This window comes from Vipera berus (genome assembly GCF_964194415.1).
Source record: "Vipera berus genome assembly, chromosome: 2".
NCBI classification, from domain to species: Eukaryota; Metazoa; Chordata; class Lepidosauria; order Squamata; family Viperidae; genus Vipera; species Vipera berus.
Genome location: NC_138203.1, coordinates 130,013,946 through 130,040,426, shown reverse-complemented (window position 1 = coordinate 130,040,426; position 26,481 = coordinate 130,013,946). Strand labels below are relative to the sequence as shown.

Below are 26,481 nucleotides of genomic sequence, written 5' to 3'. Positions count from 1 at the left end.
CTGTTTCGGCATAGCTGCTTGCAGTTACTACTATGCATGTCTCCCATAAGGTGTCTCTTTTACTGTCCTCCCCCTGCTTTTGATGTGTAAGAGAGATAAGTCTCCCATACCGCTTTTCTGACATTTAAAAGATGAAAATAGAGAAAACGAAATAATGTCTATAAGTGCCATTTTTTAGTTGCATAGCTTTGAGGTATGTGATTAGAAGTGCCAGTCATTCTTTCTCCTCTTTCTTGGGAGATAAATAAAATCAGCTTTATTTTTTTTTTAAAAAAAAGTGATTAAAAAGCTAAAGTTCTCTTTTAATTCGAACTCTTATTTTCAATATTTAATGTTGATAAAGATGAGCAGAGCTATTCCAATTAGGAACAGCAACTTAAAAGGGAATTCTCAAAGTAAAAAAATAAATCCACGCAAACTATAAGATGATAGCGGTCTGTTATAAAATGACTTGTTTCCAGCCAGAGCCTAAGAAGGAATCCCAAGCTGTGATTACAAAAGAGCTCTATAAAAATATTATAACTTCAGGCACACAACCTGAGAAAGAGATGCAAGTTGAGATTTAAATACCCAGTCCTGTAATCTTTCAGGAAATTAAGACAATTAGTACCACTCAGAAAAACCAATTATCTAGTGCAGAATTCTAACTAAACTTTTTTTTAAATATATTCCTGCAAAAGTAGAAGGCTCTTTGAGGAGATTTTTTCCCTTTGCTTCAATCTACCGTGTCTCCTTCTCACTCTCCTGGAAATTTCAGCAGCAGACTTCCAGGGGAGATGATACACAGCACCCCATTTGTTTTCCAACCTCTAGCCAATAGCTTCTGCCTCGTTGTAAAAGAACCTGCAGGCCCCACAAGTCTGACCCCATGGATATCAGCAAGAGGCACGTTCTATTTGTGGACGGAGATGCAGTCGTCCTAAGAAGATGCACATTCTGTGAATGAGTAGCCGGTGCAAGCTACAGACCCAACAAAACGAATGAAAGAAACCTGTTTTATTCTCACTTGATATTCCTGGTTTGCCTGGTTTTGGATCAGCAGTATAGTAATGTATTTCATGTGATCCTGTCCAGAGCTGACTGTGTAATGAAATAATGGAGATAATGCTAAATAATATAAGGTGACAAAATTACTTATTAATTGAACTATCTCATTAATGTTTACTTTCCCCTTGTAGGACCATGTTTACGAACTGCTGAATACCATAGATGCAAGCCAGTGCTACTTGGACATTGTGAGTGTCATTTTAATACAGTACGGACATTACTTTTGAGATGGGGATGGAAAAGACCTATTTTAGTACAGTATCAACAGCTGTCTACTTTTCTAAGGTTCTAAACTAGAGGTGAAGAATTTTCAACCCTTTTGACATTGCTGGCTACATAGCTAGCAGAGCATGCTCACCAGGACCTGAAGAGCTGCTAGAGGTTCTCCATCTTTGCTTTAAACTATGAGCAGTACGTTACAGTTTCTTAACAGTGTGAGTGGGAAATAAAACAGTAGTTTGGAAAGCTGGAGTTTGTTGGGCCTGGACTGAATCAACATACAGTAGATGTAGCAGAAAAGGTGGTGGCTGTTTTAGGTGCTCAAGTAAAAGCTCAACTAACCAAACGTTTTCACAGGCTTTCCTTTCATAATATAGCATCAGGCTACCTGACCCACAGGTCACCAAACGTTTGGGAAGATGTAATAGCCATGGGAAGGATGTAATAGCCATATTACCATGTTGCCTCAAACTGCGAGATGAATGGCATTTCAATTTGATAGATAAACAAACAAATAAATATTATACCATTTCCCTGGAGAGGTAGACCCTTAAGTCCCAATGTTCCCAGCTCTGGGCTTGCAAGTTTCTGATTGGCCTAGGATTGGGATTAATATATTCTAATACTCCATTTCTCTAAGAACCAAAGACCCTGGGTTACAAGCAATTTATCAAACGATTGGTTTTCTCTGACTAATCAAACTGGTCCTAAGGTGTTTGTAAGATGTGTAGAATCTAAGCCTGGATGAGTGTTACATTACATTGACATTCCTGTTGGGAGTTGCCTCTGTGATTAAGGTTCAGGAGGGGGTGGGGGTGGGGGTGGGGGAAAAGTATCTTATTCCAAGTTCAGAAATTGGCCTTTTAATTCCATGTTTCTCTGTTTACCTTTAGCTACAAATTTGACTGACTGAGAAATTAACTTATCTGGCCAGGCTTGTTAGTCAGCTCACTAGTGCTTTTAAGACTAAGGAACATTTTTGGAAATCTGAAGGGTGTTCACGGGCATCATCGCAAAATGGCAGCTCGCAAAAATCACAAAAAAACATCCTCATGAAAGGTTCCTATATCATCTTCAGTGAAGACTAAAGTTGTAAACACCTACAGTAGTTGTCCCCATTAGCACAAGCAAAGAACCCTCAAATACAGGAAAGCCAGCACAGTTTTGTCCTATTTTATGACCCTTTTTTGCCACAGTTGTTAAGTGGATCGCTGCAGTTACAGTAAGTTAGCAAAACAGTTGTTAAGTGAATCTGGCTTTCCTCCATTGACTTTGCTTCTTGTCAGAAGGTCAAAAAGTTAATCACATGACCCCAGGACACGGCAACTGTCATAAATATGAATCAGTGGCTGAATTTTGATCATGTGACCATCAGGACGCTGCAACAGTCATATTGGGAGAAACGATCATTTCTTTAGTGCCATTCTTACTTTGAATGGTCACTAATTCAAGGATTACCTGTGTACATGTGTTCACAGACAGACAGAGAATAAAAAATATTCTTACCTCCTAATTAGGGAGTAGAATGAGCTCTACTCTTCCAAGAGTGAGCAGGCATTGAGACACCAGTCCCACCCCCCCAAAACAGATATCTACAAACTCCTCTTTTGCCCCTCTCCATTATCCCAAATCATCCCCAACATATCTTTTTTTTTTCATGATCTCCCTCTCTCTACCCATCTTTTTTTTCTCTTCTCCCCAGCTTTTCTTAAGAAAGGGGGGGAAAAAGAAACGGTTTGGTATAATGGTTAAGATGCTGACCTAGTTCTACTTCTGCTGTAGGCATGAAAGCCAGCCATGTGACTTTGGGCCAGTCCTTCTCTTTCTCAGCCCAACCCACCTCACAGGGTTGTTGTTTTGGGGAAAATGGGAGGAGGAAAGAGTATTATGTAAGTTGGCCACCTGAAATTATTTTAAAAAAAATAATAAAGGGAGGATTAAAAAATTCAGTCAATAAATAGCTTAGCGGTGTCCCTCAGAAGAACTCGGCGACTTCTGTCTTTCTACCGGGAAGCATGCTGTGCTCAACGGAAAAGAAGGGAATAGTATAGACCAGGGGTCCCCAACCTATGGTCTGCGGCCTGGGATTGGGCTGTGAACTCTTGGCCAGCAGGCCGTGGAAATGGCTGGCCGGTCCGCACACATGTGGGTGCGCATTTCCCCCCCCACTCGCGCTAGCACCCGCAGCCCTGTTTGCACATGCGCATGGGCACAAACGGGAATGCTAGTGTGGGGCGGGAGTCCGCAGCCCATTTGCACATGTGTGAATGGGTCGCTAGCCGCCAGTGCATGCCGCATGCACGAACGGGGCTGCTAGTGCCGTGCCAGTATGCGTGGCCTGGTGTGCGCGCACGGACACACCAATTTTGAAGCTGCTCTCCTTTCCTCCGGTCCTCGAACCCAGAAAGGTTGGAGACCTCTGGTATAGACATTTGGAGACTCTGCTTCCCGGTCTTAGAAAAGAAATGGAAAGTGCTTTCAATAACAGGGGAAGCAAGGAGGGGACTTGATGAGTATCTGAAACTGTGAAACTGGTGTTCCGCTACTGCCCCAAACTCTGAATAGTCAGAAAAGAAATCAGAAAAGGAAAAGATGCTTAAACGTACGGGTGTATTTTATTTCTATATTGCTCTTCCTTTCCGTGGACCACTGAAGGAGATTAAGACACAAGGGAGGGGGAAAAAAAGTATTAAAATCATTACAGTAAAGCAATAATGCTTTAAAAATACAAAATTTAAAAATGATTAAGAAAGTACAAAAAAAGAACCATCAGTGGCAGGCAATCTTATAGGCAGAACAGTAGCTATTATTACATAAATACCCAGGGAAATAAGCATGGCTTCAATTGGTTTCTAAATGAAGTCAGATTTGGGGGCTAGCTGAATACTTATTTTGGGGCACATCATTAAGAAGGCTTATACTGTTGACCATTCCCATCACTGGAACCATACGCAGAGACCTCCCAGTAATACTAATTTGTTTGTTAAATTTATATGGATATTCTTAAAACAGTGGAAATTTTGTACAGGAACCCAAGGTGGTTTTGCCTGGTCTTCTATCCTGTTTTCTCCACAGCACTCTCTCCCGTGAGATAGATTAGACTGCAGAGAACTGACCCAAAGTCATCCAGTGGATTAAAACCTGGGTCTCCCTTAAGTCTAACACCTTAGCCAACATAACACCCGCTATTACTCTGCATCCCAATGGAAGGTTTGCCCATTTAAACAGGATGACAAAGTATAGTTTTTGCTCATCTGGCAAAGAACATTCATTCCAGATGATTTGGGGGAGTGCTTGAACTGAGGAACTAGTAAGATTGACATGCTTGTATTGTGCCCTAATGCAGGGGTCCCCAACCCCCGGTCCGTGGACCGGTAATGGGCTGCGGCATACCAGCAACCGGTCTGCAGAAACAAGCAAAGCCCCATCCACGGGAGGCAGGCAGAACACAAAACCACAGACCCCCCCTCTGGTCCATGGAAAAACCTCTCTCCACGGAACCGGTCCCTGGTGCCCAAAAGATTGGGGATCTCTGCCCTAATGTGATTTGTTTTGCTTTGAGTTAATGCAAAATGTGCACCCGACCATTGTCCCTGTAAATGCGGGTTCCTAGTTTAATATTGTAAGTGAAAGAGACTACTGTAGCTTGTACAGAAAATCACGGCTAATAAGAATTATGGCTTAATAAAGTATGTGAGTTCAGAATACCTAAGCACATGCTGCTGGAATCGGAGGAGGAGGAGAAGGAGGACTCTCTGTTTTGCTGGCAGGAAAGAGAAAGTGTGAAAAGCGCGAGGAAGTGCTAGCTCAGTCTTCCCCCTTTCTTCCCTCCAATTCAGCTATATGTATTCTTTTTTTTCTGCAGAATGTGAATTATGAGTTCACCGAGAACTACCTGGAGCTGATTGTCACCTATGCTTCTGTCATTGTACTTCTTTCCCGTATTGATGATCGTAAAGTCCTGATTGGTCTGCATCACTGTACCCATGAAATGATCCATGGAACCAGGTTGGAGTCTTGTCTACTCAGGCTAAAATTATGTGACTTGGAGCAGGTTCATTGTATTTTTGCCAATTTTGGTGGAATATCTGCTTTCCATGTTGTCTTATTCTGCCGGGAGCATTCATTTAGCTTCCTATTGTTGGGGTAGATACATAACAGTCAAGCACTAGTGAATAAAATCAATCAATAGATATTCAATAAAATGAGAACTACTTCCTTCCCCCCCCAGCTGCCAGCCATGCTTTTCTTTGATTCGTCTCCTATTTAGAAGCTATAGGTGACCCCCATTTCTCCGGCATTAGAGTGCTCTTTGGCTGTTGCTAACCCCTTCACACACACACACCCCAAGCAATTCCAGCATGAAGCTTGGTATGGCCAATTCAGTATGGCTGACTCTTGATCTGCAAAGCTGTTCTCTCATTCTTTGGAGGCAATGTTATATAGAAACCAATGTCAAGAGGAATATAATAGGCTGGATTCATCTGTTGTGCTAAAGTACATGTGGATGAGGGTGGTGGCTCAGTGGTTAAAGACACGGAGCTTGTTGGCTAGAAAGCTGACAGCCCAGGTTTGGGACCTGAGTGCTGTGCGATGGGGTGTGCCCCAGCTCCCGTCCACTTAGCAGTTTGAAAACATGCAAATGCAAGTAGATAAATAGGTACCACTTTGTGGATAGGTAACATCGTTCTGCCCCTCGGCATATAGTCATGCTGGCCACCCCCTGGAATTGGACATGACTGGACACGGGAAACCTTTACATTTACCTTTTAACATATGGATAGTGTGATTTTGTTGCGGGTGAAGAAGGAGAGTGCAAAAGTTGGGTTGAAACTTAACATTAGGAAAACCAAGATCATGGCATCCGGCCCTCTCAATTTCTGGCAAATAGATGTTGAAGAAATGGAGGTAGTGACAGATTTTATTTTCCTGGGCTCCAAGATCATTGCAGATTGGGACTGCAGCCAAGAAATTAAAAGATGCTTGCTCCTGGGGAGGAAAGCCATGGCAAATCTAGACAGCACACTAAAAAGCAGAGATATCACCCTGTCAACAAAAATGCATATAGTCAAGGCTATGGTCTTCCCAGTTGCAATGTATGGCTGTGAAAGTTGGACCATAAGAAAGGCTGAGCACCAAAGAATCGAGGCCTTTGAACTATGGTGCTGGAGAAGACTCCTGCGAGTCCCTTGGACTGCAAGGCGTTCAAACTGGTCAGTCCTAGAGGAGATCAACCCTGACTGCTCTTTAGAAGGCCAGATCCTGAAGTTGAAACTCAAATATTTTGGCCACCTAATGAGAAGGAAGGACTCACTGGAGAAGAGCCTAATGCTGGGAAAGATTGAGGGCAAGAGAAGAAGGGGACGACAGAGAATGAGGTGGCTGGATGGAGTCACTGAAGCAGTAGGCGTGAGCCTAAATGGACTCCAGAAGATGGTAGAGGACAGGAAGGCCTGGAGGAACGTTGTCCATAGAGTCGCGATGGGTCGAACACGACTTTGCAGCTAACAACAACAAGTGTGATTTTAATGGTTAGCTCTATATCCCATTCTCTTCTGGCAGCTGAAGGTGATATGTACAATATTTCCTCTTCAAGTTTCCTACACAACAGTAACCTGGCAAGGTAAGTTGGGCTGAGAGAGAGTATATAGTCCAAAGTTATCCAAAGCTTCCATTCCCAGGGATGGACTTAAAACCTGGTCTCCACTCAGTCTAATACCTTAAGTCAGTGTTTCTCAGCCATGGCTACTTTAAGATGTGTGCGGACTTCAACTCCTAGAATTTCTCAGTCAGCCTTGCTGGCTGGGGAATTCTGGGAGTTGAAGTCCCCACATCTTATAGTTGTCAAGGTTGACAAGCACTGCCTTAGCTGCTATATCACTTGGACCTAGTGCATTCTATGAACTTATGTATTGTGGTTTGGGAAACACAGTTTATGGCTTGGCAATGTTGGGGAAGCCCGCTTCAGTTGACTTTATTCAATATTTAAATAAAGTTATTCTCTATTGTCTAGCAACAAGGTGGACACTGTTCTGAGGTGGGTAGGTGGCACTGGGTCTGTATCTGACAGGCAGTTTTAACAGATTGACTGCCCAGAGTCTACAATTGGAGCTACATTGATGTTTGGTAGGATAAAACAATGCATTGCTTGTCTGACTTTAGTGATGCCAGCTTCCGTCGACTGGGTCAGATGATCATTGAGTACGAGAATCCCTTGCGCAAGCTGATGGAGGAGTTTGGACCTCATACCAAGGTGAGGTTGGTATGTTGGTATGTGGTTTGAGGCACTTATTCAACAAGCCATGGTTAAGTTTAAATTGTAAAGGCAGCTTTTATGTTCTCTCTCTCTCTCTCTCTCTCCCTCCCTCTCTCTCCCTCTCTCTCTCTCCTATTCTTTCCTAAACTTGCTAATCAATTATTTTCTTCCCAGACTGTGAGCCATGCACTTCTTTCACTGCACTTCCTGTTTGCCCGTCGAAACCATTCTGCTGACCAGTGGCGAAGTGACCAGCTCTTCAGTCTGATCAGCAATCCTGCTAGCATGCTGTCTCCTGCCAGTTCGGACACTGTGAGTATGAGTGTGGGAAATGACTGTATGTTCAGCAGTCACCCCTTTGAATGGCTGGTACTAGAGATGCCTTAGAGATGGCTCTTCTAGTGTGCTGCTTTGAAATTGTCTGTAAAATAAAATATTCATGGATTGGAGTAATATATCCCCATGTACATAAAACAGCCATTCTCTCTCATTACACATTACACAAACACCATTTGTTCATTCATTCATTCATGCACGGATGCATCCATGCAGTCAATCAGTCAATCTAGGCACCACCAACTTCAGAAGAATTCTGGACAGCTCACAATGTAACAAAGCAGGATAAACATGTAGTGTAAATAAATAAGAAAATGATGAACACGGTCAAGAACACAGAGAGTTATGCAAACGGATCGAGCCACACTAGCACAAGACCTGACCAAACAGCCAAGTCTTTAAGGCATCTGGAACCCCATCAGGGTAGGAGCCACTCAGCTCTTGGGGGAACCAATTTCCAGAGGCCGAGTACCACAGCAGGAGAGGCATGCTTCTGAAGTCCTGATAGATGGCACTGCTTAATCAAACCTGGAGCATGCTAGCTTTGTTAACTTAGATCACCTGGGTAGACATTGCAGATCAGTGCCTTCAGATAATTGGCCCTGTGCCTTGTAGGGCTTTATAGGGCATAGCTGGTAACTTGAATCACACTTGAAGCAAACTGGACTAGTTAAAGCTTCCTTGTGTTGTTCTTCATGGCGGCCCTGTGTAAAATCACTAAAATTGTTTATGCTTGTTGTAATGAGGGTTGGGAATTGCTTCTTCATATGTTTCTTTATTGTATTGTTTTTGAAGAGCCATCTTCAGTCCGTCGTTTTTTTTTCTTCTGGAAGTCCCCCCGTGCACAGAGAGTTATTGGTAAATGTAACAAGTCTGCAGTAGATGGGAGGCCTCGTGTTCAACCCATCTCAGGTTTTTTCCTGATTTATGAGGCTGAGCAGAAAGGATAAATTTACTCCAGATGTCTATCTTGGGCTCTGTTCCCACTTGTGGTTTTTCATGGCACTGTTAAGCTCCAGCAATCCTTTCTTGCCCTTGGTTACCCAACTTGTCCTCACCTCATTCACAGACCATACCATATGGGACATAGCCTTAAGTCACTGTGAATTATATAAAAATAACCCCTCCCCCCTTTTAAACCAATACTGCCCTCCTGCAGCTTCAGCCTTCAACCAAAGTCCGTAGTGGGTTCATACCCATTAACTCTGAGGTGAGGTCAGCTAACATATTGCAGGCAGGATCAAGGGTGGGTTTTGGGACTACAGGTAGTCCTCGAGTTACAACCACAATTGAGCCCCCAATTTATGTTGCTCAGTGAAACATTTGTTTTGCCCCATTTTACAACTTTTCTTGCCGGAGTTGTTAAGTGAATCATTGCATTTATTAAGTTAATAACACGGTTCTTAAATGAATCTGGATTTCCCCATTGTTTTTTACTTGTCAGAAGGTTGCAAAAGCAGATCACATGACTCTCCAAACGTCATAAATATGAACCAGTTGGCCAGCATCTGAATTTTGATCACGTGACCATGGGGATGCTGCAACGGTTGTAAGTGTGAAAAACGGTCACTAAATGAACTGTTGTAAGTCGAGGAATACTTGTGTTGGGATGTGTGAGCTTTCTCCTCCTTTCACCCGACTAGGTAGCCTACTGTTTGCTCCTAGTATGTGCTGCATCTATTAGCACAGGGGTCTTCAAACTTGGCCCTTTTATGACTTGTGGACTTCAACTCCCAGAATTCCTCAGCCAGGCATGCCACAAGTCATAAAAGGGCCAAGTTTGAAGACCCCTGTATTAGCACTTTACTTTTTATCTTTCGTACCCATCACTTCTCATTTCCCTAGAAATTATTTTCCAACCAAACTCTATCCAGGTTTCCAGCAATGGAAAAAAGAAAACAAACCTCCATTATGTTATTTTTAAGGAAGAGGAGAGTTTTTACACTACTCCTTTTTAGCAATGTTTTTCTGAAGTGATCTAATCTCCATTTTGTTTGGCGAAGAATAGGGGACCTGTTTGCAGCTTCTCAGCTGTAAAACAAGAGTCTTGTGCTAGCCAGCTTCTTCCTTGTTAACAGCATTCTGAAGTGGCATCACTGGGGATCTTTCTCTATAGATGGAGCAGCTTTCTATCCCGCACTGCAGAATCTTAAAAAAAAACCAGAAGTGTCAGGCAGTTTTCTTTTCATTGCTTCTTTTATGGTTCTCCTGTATTTGTCAGTTTTAATAACCTTTTCCCTATGAAATAAGAATAAATGCAGCTATTGATGTTCAGTCATCTTATTCTACAGGACAATCATGCCCAATTATGGCATCCCTCAGTTTGAGGCTGTTCCTGCCCTGGCATTTTTCCATTGTCTTCCTTTATTTTGTATGTGGGAGATGCTTCAATGCAGTGTGAAAACAAGTTAATCGAAAGGCTCTGACAGAGTCAGTCCCGCCCTCTTCCTACGACGGTTCTCTGATTGGAGGATGTTTTCATCACTGTCTGAGAATACGCCGAAAAGGGACAATAGCAAATCCAGAGGAGAAAACCAATAACCTTGCCTCTAATGAACCGTAGAACTCAGAGGCCAGGCCAACGTGATGCAGCAGCGATTCAAAACAAAACACAGTACATGCAGAACTAGAAGAGATGGTGGAGATGGCCAGTTTTAAGACGCCATTATTTCACGCAAGAATGGATGATATTTCTTTTAACTCGATAGGGCGAAAAAGTCTGGTTCTAATTTTCTGGAGCATTTTACTAGCTGGACTGGAGTTGAATATGATTGCCAAGCCCATTTAAGCCTGTAACGCAGGGGTGTCAAACTCAATTTCATTGAGGGCCGCATCAGCATTGCGGTTGCCCTCAAGGGGCCGGGTGGGTATGGCCAGGGTGGGCGTGGCCTACTGGGTGGGCGTGGCTAGAGTGCATACAGCCTACTGGGTGGGCGTGGCCAGCTCTACATCGTTCGCATCAAGGGTGCCTATGGGGGCCTGGGCAGGAGTGGGACAGATCTGAGGGTCTCTGGCAGAAAAAGAGTCTCTGGGCCAGGGCCAAGGCAGTGGGGGCCGTTCCCTCACTGTTTCCAGGATGGCTTTGCGGGCCAAATGAAACCACTTCGCGGGCCGGATCCGCCTCCCCCGGCCTTGTGTTTGACATGTCTGCTGTAACGAAAAGAGGGTGGCACCAGAGGCCAGAGTTTTCCTGCCAGCCAGTTTTGTAAGGAAAAAAAAAGAAGGTAAACTAGAGTAACTGGAGAGGAGCGGAAGGTCATTCAGACTGTGGAGGAAAAGGACAGGACAAAAACGGAGAAAAGTGTCTGTGACAGCAGCCAAAGAGAGGAGAAGACGTTCCAGTTAAAGCAAGTTAGAGAGAGAGAGAGAGAGAGAGAGAGAGAGAGAGAGAACAAAACCAGACAAATGTGCACTTCTAGACATAAAAAGGAGAACTTTTTCACCGTGGTCAAGCCAGAACTTCTCTTTGAAAGTCCAATTGTTTGAAGCTAGAAAGGACTGGCTGCGATAATGGATGTCCCAATAACAATTTTCACTTGTACATAACAAAATTATGTGTCTGAAAACCACAAGGGCACAGAAAAGGACACTCACCTACAAAGGTGAGACTTGGTTTGAATCGTTGTGTATGTGGCTGTGGAGAGACGTCTAATTTCTTTGTCCATCCCTTTTCTTCGCCAGATGGCCTGTGAATACCTTTCATGGGAGGTTCTCGAGCGATGGATTGTGAGTAAGTTACCCTCATTTTAATTTTAAGCTCCAGTCTGGATCCTAAGCCTAGAGGACCGATAGGCAACTTTTAGCCACGTTCATTATTTAGACAGAGGTTTGTCCTCCGAGCTTGCTGCTCGGCTCTCGGATGTTTTGTCACCAAACATCTTCAGTGGGGTTTGGGGCGAGGTGTCTTTTTTGTTTATATAGGTCCTGGGTGGACCTATATAAAGGAACCACCCAGGACCACCTATTTAGGACCACCCAGAATCTATATAAACAAGCAAGACACCTCACTCCAAACCCTACTGAAGATATTACCTAGTTTGGTAATGAAACATCTGGGAGGCAAGCAGCAAGCTCTTGACTTTCCTCGGCTTTTTTCCTTCCGTTGTAGTAGTTGGGCAAGAACAGGATGCAGAAATATAGAGGAACAAGCTCATGTGAAAACCTCAGAGATACAACAAGAGGGACAGAGAGGGTGTAACAGACAAGAGAAGTGATAGAAGGAGGAAAAGGGATGGAAGGGGCGGCAAAGGATGGTACAGACCAAAGAACACATACAAAGCAGGAGTCAAGAGTACCGTAGCTTCTCCCTTCTTATTGTACTTGCTGGACAAATTATTATCGTTGTTGCTCTTATTACTGTTTATACATAATCTATAAAATATTTCTGACTGGCTTTAGTACTTTTGATTATTGCATCCTCCTCAAGGAACTAAGATGTTTAATGATTTTGTTGTATTGTATGCCCTGTCGGAAGTAGCACAACTTTTTGTAATGGATGAGTGAAAAAGTTTCCATTCCGATTTTGTCCTTGCGCTTTATTATTATTACTCCCTGTTTTTCTGTTTCTGTAAACAAGGAATGGGATGGAAATCCTTCTATTCCCCAAACTCAGCTCAGGGTTCAGGAGGTTCATTCCTCAGCCCAGACTTTTAAGAGCAAAACACTTCCATACCGAACATTATTAGGAAGAGGTAAACTTTTCCTCCTGACAAGAATCATCTCTGCACTTTTTAGCCAATTTTTTACCCGCAAGATAGATCTCTCTTCCCTCACTTCCTAAGAAAATAGGAGAATACTCCTCCATTATCTTAGCTAGGGTAGATTTGCTTGTCTAGCATTACAGTTGGCAAAACTATGCTCCATGCATTTCCACCTGCCTCTACCTCACTTCAGAGAAGATGTCAGGATTTGCTGCACTTCGTGATGCTTTGACTTAACTTGCCCTGTTCATTTTGCTCCCAGCAATTTTGGGACCTCTGCTGGCAATACCTCAAAGCACCAAAGGTTTGTATTTCCTTTTTTTAACCCTACCTCAGTAACATTTCTCCCCCCCCTTTCTCTCCCCCCCCCCCCGCAGTGGGGTTCTTGCTCTGCCACAGTTGCCTGAGCTCTACCCAGAGCTGCCTGGAACTTTGGCGGATGGCTCTTCGTGGCTCACTCTATGTCACTCTGATACGAGATGAAGTGCTTTGTATTCACAAGGTGACAGAAGAGGCCTTCAGTGGCATTAAAGGGTACGTAATGTTCTGAAGTACACAAGAGCTTGTGTGTTAATGATCCTGCACCGGTTAGACTAGGCAAATATCCACTTCATCCACTGGGGAAGGGACACTGCAAGAGAAAGCAGATGCCAAGGAGGTCAGAGAAGTTGGTCATTTCAGGATTTTATTTTATTTTATTTTTTTAAAAAAAGTCGTCTCCAACTTTTTTGTACCAAATAATAACTGGCCCTCCTAGGCTAGTCGTACTCTCATCTGGTGTGTTCCAGAATTGTTGGGAATGCAGATCACTGAATTTCCAATCGGCATGACCCAAGATGAAGGATGCCAGATAGGGTAGGCTGATCTTACTTTCCTGGCTCTGTCTGGATTAGGCTGCTTAATAGAATAGAATAGAATAGAATAGAATAGAATAGAATAGAATAGAATAGAATAGAATAGAATAGAATAGAATAGAATAGAATAGAATAGAATAGAATAGAATAGAATAGAATAGAATAGAATAGAATAGAATCTGGAAGGGACCTTGGAGGTCTTTTAGTCCAGGCCCCCGCTTAAGCAGGAGAACCTACACCATTGCAGAGAGGTGATTGTCCTGTCTCTTTTTAAAGATCTCCAGTCATGGGGTGCCCACAATTTCTGGGGGTAGGCTGTTCTACTGGTTGATTGTCCTCACTGTCAGGAAGTTTCTCCTTAATTCCAGGTTGCTTCTCTCTTTGATCAGTTTCCAACCATTGTTTCTTGTCCTGCCCTCTGGTGCTCTGGTGAACAACCTAACCCCCTCTGCCTTGTGGCAGCCCCTCAGATATTAGAATACTGCTATCATGTCTCCCCTATTTCTTCTTTTCTTTAGACTAGCCAAACCCAAGTCCCGCAGCCATTCTTTGTATGTTTTAGCCTCCAGGCCTTTGATCATCTTAGTTGCTCTTCTCTGATTTTTTTCCAAACTCTTGTAGAATTATTAACCAATTGCATGTAAAAAGTATATAACTTACTGGAAGTAGTGGTTCCATTCTAGAAACAGGCAGTAATCAGATCAAAAGTGGCTAAAGGTGCTTTGGATCGGCTATGGACACCCTCCCTGTATTTTAAAGGAGCTCCTGACAAGTACCATAAGAGGGCCCACTTGATAAAGGGCACTTCTTTTTTCACTCCATTCTTGATTGATCAAATTACCATCTTAAATACTGCACCCTGTTCCAGGTAGTACAATTTAAGAAGGACTCAGATAAACTGAATGTCCAAAGAAGACAGTGAGGATGCTCAGGTGACTGGAAATGAGCTCTTCCAAAGAGAGGTTGAGAGAAGATCCTTCGGGGGGAAAAACCCTGTTGGGGTAGATATCTGTGATTGCACTTTTCAGCTACTTGAAGAGGTGCCCAGGCAGTGCAGAGGCCATGGAGCATCAAGATACACTTACAGAGCAGTAGATTCTTAGGACGTTTCTTTCCACAATCAACAGAGTTTGAATTAGATTCCCAGCAGGGAGTTGTACTCAAGGATCCCACTCGTTTTTGAACTTTCTAATTTTTTGACTTGACCAGCATTAATAAATGATTAGTAATACCTCTCCCAAGGATTCAGTTTGTGGCTTCCTGTGGTTTCTTTTCAAAATCCTGATTCCAGGAACTAAACTAATCATCTTCTATAAGTAAAACTCTTCTTGCTGGATTTTTTTACTTCACTGAACAGTGGCTTTATTTAGAGCAGACATGTGAAACACAAGGCCCGGGGGCCGGATCCGGCCCGCAAAGTGGTTTCATGTGGCCCACGAAGCCATCCTGGAAACAGTGAGGGAACGGCCCCCGCTGCCTTGGCCCTGGTGCAGAGACCCTCCTTTTGCCAGAGACCCTCAGATCTGTCCCACTCCTGCCCAGGCCCCCATAGGCACCCTTGATGCGAACGATGTAGAGCTGGCCACGCCCACCCAGTAGGCCATACGCGCTCTAGCCACGCCCACCCAGTAGGCCACACCCACCCTGGCCATACCCACCCGGCCCCCTGAGGGCAACTGCAATGCTGATGCGGCCCTCAATGAAATTGAGTTTGACACCCCTGCCATAGAGCAAGGATTCTTAAATTGTGAATCATGCCCCTTCAAAGTCCATGAGCAAATTTGAAGGAGTCATTGATGCGAAGGCTTATATTCGCAAAGCAGGAACAAGGTCCGAATTTGTTCCTGGTTTTTTTGGGTTTGCCCAAGCCAAGCAAGCAGCAAAGCCTACAGCTGGATTTGAGGGAGGGATAATCCCATAGGTTAAGCTGTCTGTCAAAATCGTCTACCAGTCACAGCAGCACGGTGACTGAGATATGGTTTCTTGCTGGCTGATGACTCCTGGTGTGACACCTAGCATGTTGACAATTTCTGTAGTTCTGTATTAGCAAATTTCAGTGTTTCTGTTCATTAGTTTGGATTTCTGACCTTTAAAAAGAGAAAGGCCTTTTGTGGCATGGCAAAAGAAAAGACGAAGCGATGCTGATAAAAGTAAGATTAAACCAAAAAAGTGTGAGATAAGTTGTATACCTTTGGGGTTGACAAGGGTTTTTGTTATTGGAGAAGAATGTTATCACTATATAGTTTGTCAGAAAAAACCCTGTCACTTCAGAGTATAAAGCCAAGCAAAACCAAAATAATACCTGGAAACAAATCAAGCAGACTTAGTGAACAAAACATGAGATTTTCCCATTCAAAGGAAGATGAACTGAAGAAAAAGAAAATTCTTTGATTAGATATATGACCATCCCTGCAAAATTGCTTCTCATCAAATTGTATACAGAATCAGCCAGGGGGGAAAAAATCTGCAGATAACTGGAGAAAATTGTTTGGCAATTATCAATATGGTTGACAATTCTGGCAATATGGTTACAGCTATATTGGGCATCTAGTGTCAAACAATAGGAATTTTCTCTATTTCCCATCAAACTACTGAGATGGTGGAAGATACAAATGATCAACTAAATGAAAAACTAAGAAGTAGATCATTTGCTTATCAGACTGATGAAGTGACAAATAGGGCAAAGGAAGCTATGTTAATAGCATGTTAGAAATGTTTTTGAAACCAAAATAAATGAAAATTTACTTTCATGTAAAGAAATGATAAAGATGAGTAAAGCTGAGGGCCTTTTTGAAGATTTGGGTAACTATGAATGCAAGTAATTTATTTTGTTTCAGAAACAGTGGACAAATTACATTGTGATAGGCACTGATGGAGTATGTTCTATATCACAATGGCATAAAAACATTTGAGTTTTAATACGTCAAAATCTCATAGTTGGATTTGGTGTAGAGAAGCTCTTGCTTTGGAAGAGTTATTATTATTATTATTATTATTATTATTATTATTATTATTATTATTATTGTTGTTGTTGTTGTTGTTGTTGTTGTTGTTGTTATTATTATTATTATTATTATTATTATTATTATTATTAATTTTATTTATATACCGCCCTTCTCCCGAAGGACTCAGGGCGGTGAACAGGGCAGATGTATAAAATACAAAAAATACAAAAGTTAAAAGGAATTAAACATAATGCCCAAGTAAAAACGATAAATACAAATATTAAGAGCAATAAAAAACCCAACCCACCCCCTATCAGGCCAAGCCGGCTTGTTCAAACAAATGCGTTTTCAGATCGCGTCGGAAGGAGCGAAGATCGGGCGCCATCCGGAGCTCAACCGGTAGCTGATTCCATAGCTCCGGGGCGCCCACAGAGAAGGCCCTCCCCCTGGGGGCCACCAATCGACATTCTCTGATCGGTGGCACCCTGAGGAGGCCCTCTCTGTGGGAACGCACAGGGTGGAGGGAAGTTGACGCCGGCAGCAGGTGCTCCCTTAGGTACTCCGGACCCATGCCATGTAGGGCCTTAAACACCATTACTAGTACCTTGAATCTCACTCGGAAGACAACAAGTTGAGTCCAACATTCACAAAATTTACAAAATGTTATGTGAATTGAATAAAAACTAGACCTATAAAGATAGATATTTGCAAGACTGTGTGAAGAGATGGCTGACAAATATATTTTTTCACTGTATCACTGTGAGTCAAGATTTTGACACACATTTTCAAATGGAGAAATAAACTCTTAACTGTGAAAAAACATAGTTATGTACATGTTTATCAACTGTGATTTCAGTGTTTATTTAGTATACTTTTGACAAGCTGAAGATTCTTAAGACCTCATTCCAAGGTGACAATTTCCTTGAACCTGGCGACAAATAAAAATAATGAATGGGAAAGTTAAACTGGGGAAGAGTAAAACTGAAAGACTCAAATTTAGACATGTTTCTTGCTTTGAAACTATTGAAAGCAGTAAATAGAGATTAGTAAAGATGTTTTATATTTCATCTTTATTTGAAATACACTTTCAGTACAAATTCTCATGTGCAACAAATAGAAATATAACTGGATATTACTACTAATAAGGAACATTTCTTTGAAAATAATTCCTAATAATTTCTCTCCCTGAATTACTAATCAGTGTGTAAAAGGAATACAAAAAATTAATTGAGCCAACTATAATCATTCTGATTTAATTTGCAACATCTTGTTTTTGAGCAACAGAATTTTCCCATTTTGCTCCTATGAAAACCACACATCAGTTCAAAATAAATGTGGAAGGAATAATGCAAGCAGCTATCTAAAAAAAATCACTAGAGTTCAAAAATGATGTAAAATTAAGCAAGCTTATCATGAAAAATATGCTTTTAAATTAGTTTCTTTATTGGGAACGAAGGTTTTTTTTAAAACCTTGCAATATCTATCATACTTTTCTGTAATATAGGGATTAAAATTGAATTGTTAAAAGTAAGTGATATAATTATTGAAACTACAGTTGAGCACCTGTAGTCCCAATGAAATCATTAGTTTTTAAGGGGACATACACATTCAAGTATAATACGAAGGATTATACTTCTTTGAGAAACTCTGGCTTTGGGAGAACGAAGCAATGGAGTTGTGGTGGAAGGTAGTCTGGATTCCTGGAGCTGCTTTCCAGAGGGCAAAGAGGCAGTGGAGCTTAGAAAGCTTGGTTGGCAGGAAGAGGATTAAAACAGCTTTACCCTAGCGTTCCCCAGAATATATCTGTAGTAATGTAAATAGTTGCTTTAGTCTGGCAAGATTCTGTCTATAGGTAAAGAACAACGAAGGAAACTCTGTCTGTTCTTGGAGCCTGATAGCTGTGCTTTCTCTCTCTTTACAGCTATGGGAAACGTATCACTGATATTAAAGAGTGTAAAGAGCATGCTCTGCAACAAAGGTAGGAATGCCCCTTCCCTCTCTGGCTCTGGGTGACTCTCTGCTGTGTCCTGTACATCCATTGCTCTGCTTTATTTGCTTCCGTGCAGTACTCTCTTCAGTCTTCAACTTTCCCTTCTGTCTGCCACCTCCCTTCCAGACCTATTTAACCAGAGTTTTGATAATACTTTTTTCTTCATATTGCCCTGCAAATATCTCGGCCCTCTTATCTTGTACACTGGACATTCTCTTCTGTGGTTGCAGCCCTATCTATGACATGGTACGAGTGTCACTGCGTTTTTTTTCTGTTTTGTCAGCTCAGCACGTCTCACTCTGTTTTTTCTGCCAGCTGCATTGTAATCTTATCATTGTAACCAGGGTGATTGTCACATGTCCAGCCATGTTATGGTTTCATGTCTAGAGCTACTATGATGTGCGCATGTCCAGACAAAAGTTTACTTTTTATTACTTCTTTTTCTCTTTGTGCTGTCTGTGAAAGAGAGCATGTAGTCAGTTCTGAGTCTTTCTTTCGTTTCCTGATTAAAGTTTTTTTTACAGTAGAATATATGCTTTGGGGTTTCTTTATTCTTACCTGATGTGCATCATGCATCAAATAAACCACGGTTCATCGCCCTCTGATAGGGAGGTTTTGATTTATCTCCCTGACAACGAGCTCCCTAATCCCTTTGAGGTTTACAGTTCGTGCTAAGTTGTGTTTTGCTTTAGCGTGGTTTGTTGAACAAGATCCTTCTTTGTAAATTAGCAAGAGCCATAAATCAGAATCTACAAGTCACAGTGGCTGGGTTTACCAGCATACTGAGCCAAAATCAAGCTATTCTCACTACTGCTTAGCACAAGATGCCACACAGGCACATGGGAGGGTTTCCATTGGCTTCCCAATTAATTAAATAAATAAAGAAGAAAAGAAAACTACATGGTCACAATCTTGCTGGATTCCAGATTTTCTGTTAATTACCGAGTGTTTTAGTTCATTGTTTTTCTGGCTCAAACATTCGAAACCCTTAAAGGTTGCTAGTTCCTGGCTTGCTGTATGGTCCCAGCCAATAGAATGAACTTCTAAGATCATGGTTAGAATTATGTTTGAAACCTCACATGCTGATAATGGCAGATCAGTAGCAGCCTGTTCTGCTTCCTTCTTCCACCCCCATGTGTGGTGCATCACAACTAGCAACTTGGCAGATCTCATCCTATCATGAAAGGGGAAACGGTCAGGCTCAGGGGGAACATCCCTCTGTGTGCCAGATGTGACGGAATAGCTGTGGGGGAAAGATGGTTGTCTTCATGTCTGGAACCCAGAGGCATCCTTTGGACCATTGAGAGGAGCAGTTTTCCAGCCTAGATAGGTCTTTTGTCTTATTCAGTGGAGTTCTAATTTAATTTAATAATTTAATTTAATAATTTAATTTGTATACCGCCCTTCTCCCGAAGGACTCAGGGCGGTGAACAGGGCAATACATAATAAAAAACCGGGTACAAAAATTAAAAAGTGATTAAACAACTATGCCCGTAGTAATTAATACATATAAAAAATTAAAACTAATTATAAAAAAACCCAACCCCATCCCGTCAGACCAGGCCAGCTTGTTCAAAAAAGAAGGTTTTGAGATCGCGCCGGAAGGAGCGAAGGTCGGGGGCCATCCGGAGCTCAGGGGCCATCCGGAGCTCGACCGGTAAGCGGTTCCATAGGTCTGGCGTGCCCACAGAGAACGCTCTCCCCCTGGGGGCCACCAATCGGCATTCTTTGATCGGAGGCACCCTGAGGAGGCCCTCTCTGTGGGAGCACACTGGACGGAGGGAAGTTGACACCGGCCGCAGGTGTTGCCGTAGGTAATCCGGACCCATGCCATGAAGGGCTTTGTAAGTCATCACTAACACCTTGAACCTCACCTGGAGAACAACTGGTAGCCAATGCAGCTCGCGGAGCAAAGATGTAACATGGGAGTATCGGGAAACCATAACCATAACCATAATGAACCATAACAACCCAAAAGGCAAGGATGGAATGAACTGCCACATAGTCCCTGCTGCTACTTCTCTCCTTTGGACTGTAGCTTTAAATGACATTATCCAGTTGATAGCTCTGCAGTATTACCCAGTTCTGCAGTCTTTTCTCCATTGTAACTGCAGATGCTCCTGGCCTTACCTTTTTATAGAAGTACTGATTGTCAAAAGATAAAGGGAAATTGCATTTTTATTTTAGTTGGTGAGTGTTGAGATAATTTTACTGCAAATGGAGAGAAACCTGCAGGCCTTTCATCATCATGGTTAGGTATTGAGAGTTGCAGCTCAGCAGTCTTTGGAAGGTAACAGCTCTAGTATGTAGGAAGATTCAAGATTCAAGTTCTGAATGAATGGGCAGATTTTCAGCGTGTACAAAGCATGTCAGCAGAAGATTAAACTTTCAAGTCAAGCTTTGGCTTCTGATGTCTTTATGGGACACATCCATACTAATTTTTTTGGCAAGAATATACAAGGGCTTGGCCATTGTCTCCTTCCCAGTCTAGCTTACAGGCTTGGGTTTCCTGGTGGGCTCCCATCCAAGTAATAATCAGGTTCAGCCTTCTTAGCTTTATGAGGTCAGTCAGCATTGGCCAGATGCTACCACCTAGCTGGGCAATAGATAACTAATACACATTTAGTTACCTTGATCTAGAGAGGAACGGGAGAAATTCCTGTTTTGACTGACCCAGTAGTGCAATCTTTTCTTTATGCTGCTTGCTTTGGCCATTTTTTTCTTCTTCTGATGTTGATGACATGCACACAGGGCATCGGGAGGGGTAAGATTCTTTTCATTTGAAATCTTTGGCTGGTTTCTTGACAGTGGGCAATTACATCGAGGCCGGCGTTATTTCTTGAGGAATGCTGTGCGGGAGATGGAGGCTATTCTGGCCAATGAACCTGGACTGCTGGGCCCCAAGGCAAGTGGGTCAGGGAGATGTAGAGGTAGGCCAGAACTAAGAGCTGTGAAGGTGTAACCAGATTTATCTACTGTATGTCAACATCCAGCTCAAGAATCCAAATAAAACCCCAGGTTCATTTTGTTTCCGAAAAGCTTATTGTTTATTGACTACACAGCATGATTATGTCGAATAAAAACTAACTCTGGGGTTCCAACACCAATTCACAGACTTAAACAATAATTCTCCTAGCCAACCCCCCCACATCTTATGTAATACATATTAACAAGTTTACTTTGTTATGGGAACTATCTGCTTCAAATCCACATCTGTTATGGTGGCCTTGACAAGGCTTCAGGCTCTCACAGTCTCCAGCTGAATTGAAGAGGTTTCGTTTCTCCATTTAACCCAGAGGTCCTCAACCCCAGTCTGTGGACCAGTACCGGGCCATGGCATGCCAGCAACTGGTCCGCACAACCAAGCAAAAACCCATCCGCGAGATGTAGGCAGCACACAAAACCGTGCACCCTCTGGTCTGCGGAAAAAACTTTCTCCATGGAACTGGTCCCTGGTGCCCAAAAGACTGGGGACCTCTTAACCCACTTAAAAGTAACATACCCCCCCCTTATCTAAAGGCAAGATGAAATGCAGAAGCAAGTAGCTGCCAAAGTTTCACCCTTGACAATTTATGCTGTGCATGAGCAGTTAGAGTTGGGCCAATGCAGGCACAAGAGAGATTTGTGTACATAAAATGCACACACACCTCTTTATGTGAGAAGGATGAACCCAGAGCAAGTAAAAATAGTCCTCAACTTAACAACCATTTGTTCAGCGAGTGTTCAAAATTACAACAGCAGTAAAAAGAAAATCAATGGCCCATCACAATCGGCATATATTTACAATAGTTACAATATCCTGGGATCAAATGATCACCATTTGCAACCTTCACAGCCAGCGTCTGACAAACAAGGTCAATGGGGGAAGCTCAGTGACCACATGATTCACTTTGCAAGTGCAGTGATTCTCTTAGTCATGCAAAAAGGGTCATAAAATCAGGTGTGGTAGTGGTCGTAAATTGAGGACTATCTGTATTCATACACTTGCATTGACTTATGGTTCTCGATTTGACGTGCTCCAGTCTCTGTCTCTAATAATGGCTTGTGTTTTGTCAGTAACTGATGCTCAGTTAATAGGGCCTCAGTGGAATGGAAACACATTTTGAAAAGAGAAGGCTTTTGTGCTGTCGGTGCCTGACGTTTTACACCCTTAGTGTTAAGAAGCAAACAAAATAAAAAAATATTTACCTCGGTTTCTTGGCTGAATTAACTTGATGAAACATTTGGTCATCCTAAACGCATTTTTCCTATTTGTGTGATACATTATACTTATTGATAGCAAGTTTTCCTCAACTCATTCTGCTGGAATCCTGGGAAAAATAATGAAGTGATTTAAAGAGTGGTGTTCTGTACCAGACTGCTACCGGCCCTGCAGAAAAGGCAGGGACAACCCCTCCACAAATGGCAAGAGGCTGGAATACGCTTGCCAAATTTATTGCAACAAAAACAAACAAGACAGGAACCAAGAAACAGAAGCTTAAAGAAACATGAACCATCCGAGCGGTTGCCTTCAGCAAACCAGCCCTCCCAGACATTCCCCTTATATAGAGTTCAGGGCGTGGCTTCTCTCTGCCTCCTTCCGAGAAGCCCCATTGCCTTCCTCTGTTTACTCCTAATTGACTGCCTCCTGCGACGGGCGTCCTTGAACAGGGCCAGCTGTGGGTCATCTTCATCCACACTGCCAGGCTCACACAGCTGGGTCTCTGTCGTGACCAGGTGGGAGGGGCCTGGCTGAGGGCTATCATCAGCAAGATCTTCAACCCCCTCAGCAAGGTCTTCAACACCCCCCTCCTCCTCTGAGTCGTCCGACCCAACTGCCGAACCCACAGGCTGACCCTGAATCACAACAAGTGGAAAAGAGCTGGGGAGTGGATCCCCACCCTTTCCTGTCTGCTTTTTGTCTTTTTCTGTATGGCCCTACCTAGCTGCTTTTCTCCAGTTAACCCTTTCTGTCACCATCCTACCAAACAGCTGTTCTAAGAATTATGGGAATTGGTATGAACCCTGGAAAGGCACCTGGCTGATAAACTGCTCTAGAATGCATGTAACAACAGTGGTACTGAAGATAATTACCAAGGAACATACATATTCGTATCTGGTAAAGCAGGGGTCTTCAAACTTGGCCCTTTTATGACTTGTGGACTTCAACTCCCAGAATTCTACAGCCAGGCACGCTGGCTGAGGAATTCTGGGAGTTGAAGTCCACAAGTCATCAAAGGGCCAAGTTTGAAGACCCCTGCAGTAAAGGAACGTTGAGCTGATCTTGGGAAGCTATGAGAGAGCCATTGAAGAGGAAAGAAAGGAGTGAGTCATTAAGGGAGAACGTAAAGGAAGAATTACATAGTCTTAGGATAGAAGGAAATTTGAGAAATTTAAAATAACTCCACCTTGATTTTTTTTTTTAGTATAAAGTCAAAACAATACCATGTTGATTTTGTTTAGTATAAGATTGGCAAAATTTTGATAAGCTTTCAAGATTCTGTTATTCTACCTCAATGTTTCTTTAAAGTGTAGTCAAAGGACTACCCCTCCCCCTCTTCAGGGGTCTACAGAACCAAAATTATTTGCCAGTTTATGCTGAAAAACCATACAATATAGAAGTCCAATCAAACCATCGTGTAAAGCAGTAGTGGCAGCAGATGCATAAATTTTAGTTCCAAGTATGATAAATATTGATAAATGTAAACCATACAAACAAAAACTCTTTTGAGATCCTCCTTGATTTTTAAAATTGGGAAGAGATTCTGAAAGAGAAAGAAGTTTAAGAAACCTTACTATAATAATGAGCATTGCTGGAATCTGGCCTGGCCTACCATTTCTGTCTTACAAATATTTCTTCATTCTTTCCCTTAAACTTATTTCCTCTTCTGTCTCACCTACTTGCTTCCCTCCCCCCCCTCCTTCCTTCATCACTTTAGTCATGAAAAAAAATCTTTGATATACGGAGAGAACATGAACCAGAACTCAATGTGGCTTTTTATACTGATTCCGGCAATTTTAATAATTGGTCTGCCGATTTGAGGTTTATCACCTCTTTCAATGTTCTTTTTCACGCTTAAATCATTCCATTATTTTGTCCCAGAATTCAAGGACATCTACCAATAGAACAGAGATTTGGGTAAGCTGTAGTATTCAGATATGCCTCCCCTGTCTACCCTGAAATCTTTGGAGAAAATGAATGTTAATTTTCATAAACTCGGAATTCTACTTGGAGTGAGATGCTCAGCTCTCTTTTGTCTGATGCTTTTCCTTCTCTTTCAATATCAAAAGGCTATTTATGTCTTCATGGCTCTGTCGTTCTGCCGGGATGAAGTTGCCTGGCTGTGCAGACACAGTGAGCACAAAGGCAAGAACCAAGAGGACTTCACTGACAGGTATTGATCAGGTTGGGGAAGTATCATCCAAGGACTGGAAGTTTAGAGTTAAGGTAAACTCTAAAGCTTTCAAAGTTAATGAATCTGTGTGGTTCACTGTATGTAGCTGCCAAAATGTCCTTTTACAGAATAAGACTTAGGACAAAATAGTTCTAAAATAGAAACAAACCACTAGTTAGCATGGCTGTGACAGGAGAGTTTTGTGTTGGAGTGGGTTTGTCTTCACATCCATTTATCCTCAGCCTTGTTTTCAGGAGCATGCATGGCTATTTTTACCAATCTCCCCTCACACGTATTCCTGAGGTCATTTATAGTTCTGTAGTGCCTGTCCATGCTAAATTGTTCAGTGTTTATTGGCTAAGCTTAGGAAGCAAAAAAACACTCCACTTTAGGGTAGATTTGCATACTGGAGGCTGCAGCAGTTTTTATACCATATCATAAACATCACTGCAAAAAGTAGATAGGAGATGAACTGAGCTGAATTATTTTAAGATTTATCCTATTGATACTCATCTTTCAACTGTTGAATGGTAATGCAATTTTCATCCCCTCACATCACAGCTAATTACCAGGTTTAAAGTAAATTAAGAAGCATGTGAACAAAACACAGACCCAGCTTTTGCATGTGGAAAAGATACACAAACTCTGCAAACAGAGAAGGCAAGATGAGGCAGAGGGAGGCAGCATCTGCATGGGAATGTTTGCTGTTGGGGAATAGGACGGAGAAAGTTATTGGGCTGCCCCCTTACCCACTTTGTGTATCCCTTGGCTCCCAGCTTGTGCATCTGTTTGTTAAGTTGTTCACATCTGGGCAAGGCATGGAAAGGGTGAGGAGAACCAAATATTGTATTTTAGTTCTTTCAAGAGAGTGGAGGCTTCGACTCAATCCTGCCAAGACTGAGTGGCTGTACATACCGGCATCTCAGATTAACCAGTCTATTCCAACATTAACTATGGGGGGTGAGGTGTTGCCCCCCGTAGATAGGGCCCGCAACTTGGGCGTCCTCCTGGACTCACGGCTCAGTTTGGAAGATCATATAGGAGCCGTGGCCAAGGGGGCTTTTGCCCAAGTTCGCCTGGTGCGCCAGTTGCGGCCCTATCTGGACCGAGACACCCTACGTACAGTCACTCATGCACTTGTGACCTCCCGGATAGACTACTGCAATGCTCTCTACATGGGGCTGCCCTTGAGGACCACTCGGAGGCTTCAGCTGGTGCAGAATGCGGCCGCGCGAGTTGTGATGGGGGTCTCCCAATACTCCCATGTAATGCCTCTTCTCCATGAGCTGCATTGGCTTCCAGTTGCCCTCCGGGTGAGATTCAAGGTGCTGGTGATGACCTATAAAGCCCTAAATGGCATGGGTCTGGATTATCTTAGGGAGCACCTGCTGCCAGCATCCACTTCCCATTGTCCTGTGCGCTCCCACAGGGAGGGCCTCCTCAGGGTCCCGCCGGTCAGGGAGTGCCAGCGGGCGATCCCCAGGGGGAGAGCGTTCTCGGTGGGCGCGCCTGCCCTATTGAATCAGCTGCCTGTGGAACTCCGGATCGCCCCTGACCTTCGCTCGTTTCGCCGGGACCTAAAAACCTGGCTATTTGACTTAGCCGGCCTGGACTGAGGGGTTTTAAGGTTTTAAATTTTAAATTTTAAACTGTTTTGGGGCTATTAATTTAATTTTATTTTAATTTGTACATTGCACTGTTTTAATTTGCCCTGTAAACCGCCCTGAGTCCCTCGGGAAAAGGGCAGTATATAAATCGAA

The 26,481-nt window shown here is 42.8% G+C and overlaps 1 protein-coding gene across 3 annotated transcripts in view; it reads left to right on the top strand.

Annotated features, from left to right (window-relative positions):
• Positions 1-26,481, top strand: part of NCKAP1L (NCK associated protein 1 like) — a 92,672-nt gene that overhangs the window by 7,234 nt on the left and 58,957 nt on the right. For all 3 annotated transcript variants that reach the window (XR_014025060.1, XR_014025061.1, XM_081317229.1), the window contains exons 4-12: positions 1,179-1,235; positions 5,132-5,274; positions 7,429-7,519; positions 7,697-7,834; positions 11,540-11,588; positions 12,936-13,092; positions 18,279-18,335; positions 21,156-21,252; positions 24,618-24,721. Coding sequence is in view for 1 of the 3 variants with exons in the window: in XM_081317229.1 (XP_081173355.1) it covers positions 1,179-1,235; positions 5,132-5,274; positions 7,429-7,519; positions 7,697-7,834; positions 11,540-11,588; positions 12,936-13,092; positions 18,279-18,335; positions 21,156-21,252; positions 24,618-24,721 (893 nt within the window). In the remaining 2 variants the exon portion in view is untranslated. The remainder of the gene's footprint in view (positions 1-1,178; positions 1,236-5,131; positions 5,275-7,428; positions 7,520-7,696; positions 7,835-11,539; positions 11,589-12,935; positions 13,093-18,278; positions 18,336-21,155; positions 21,253-24,617; positions 24,722-26,481) is intronic.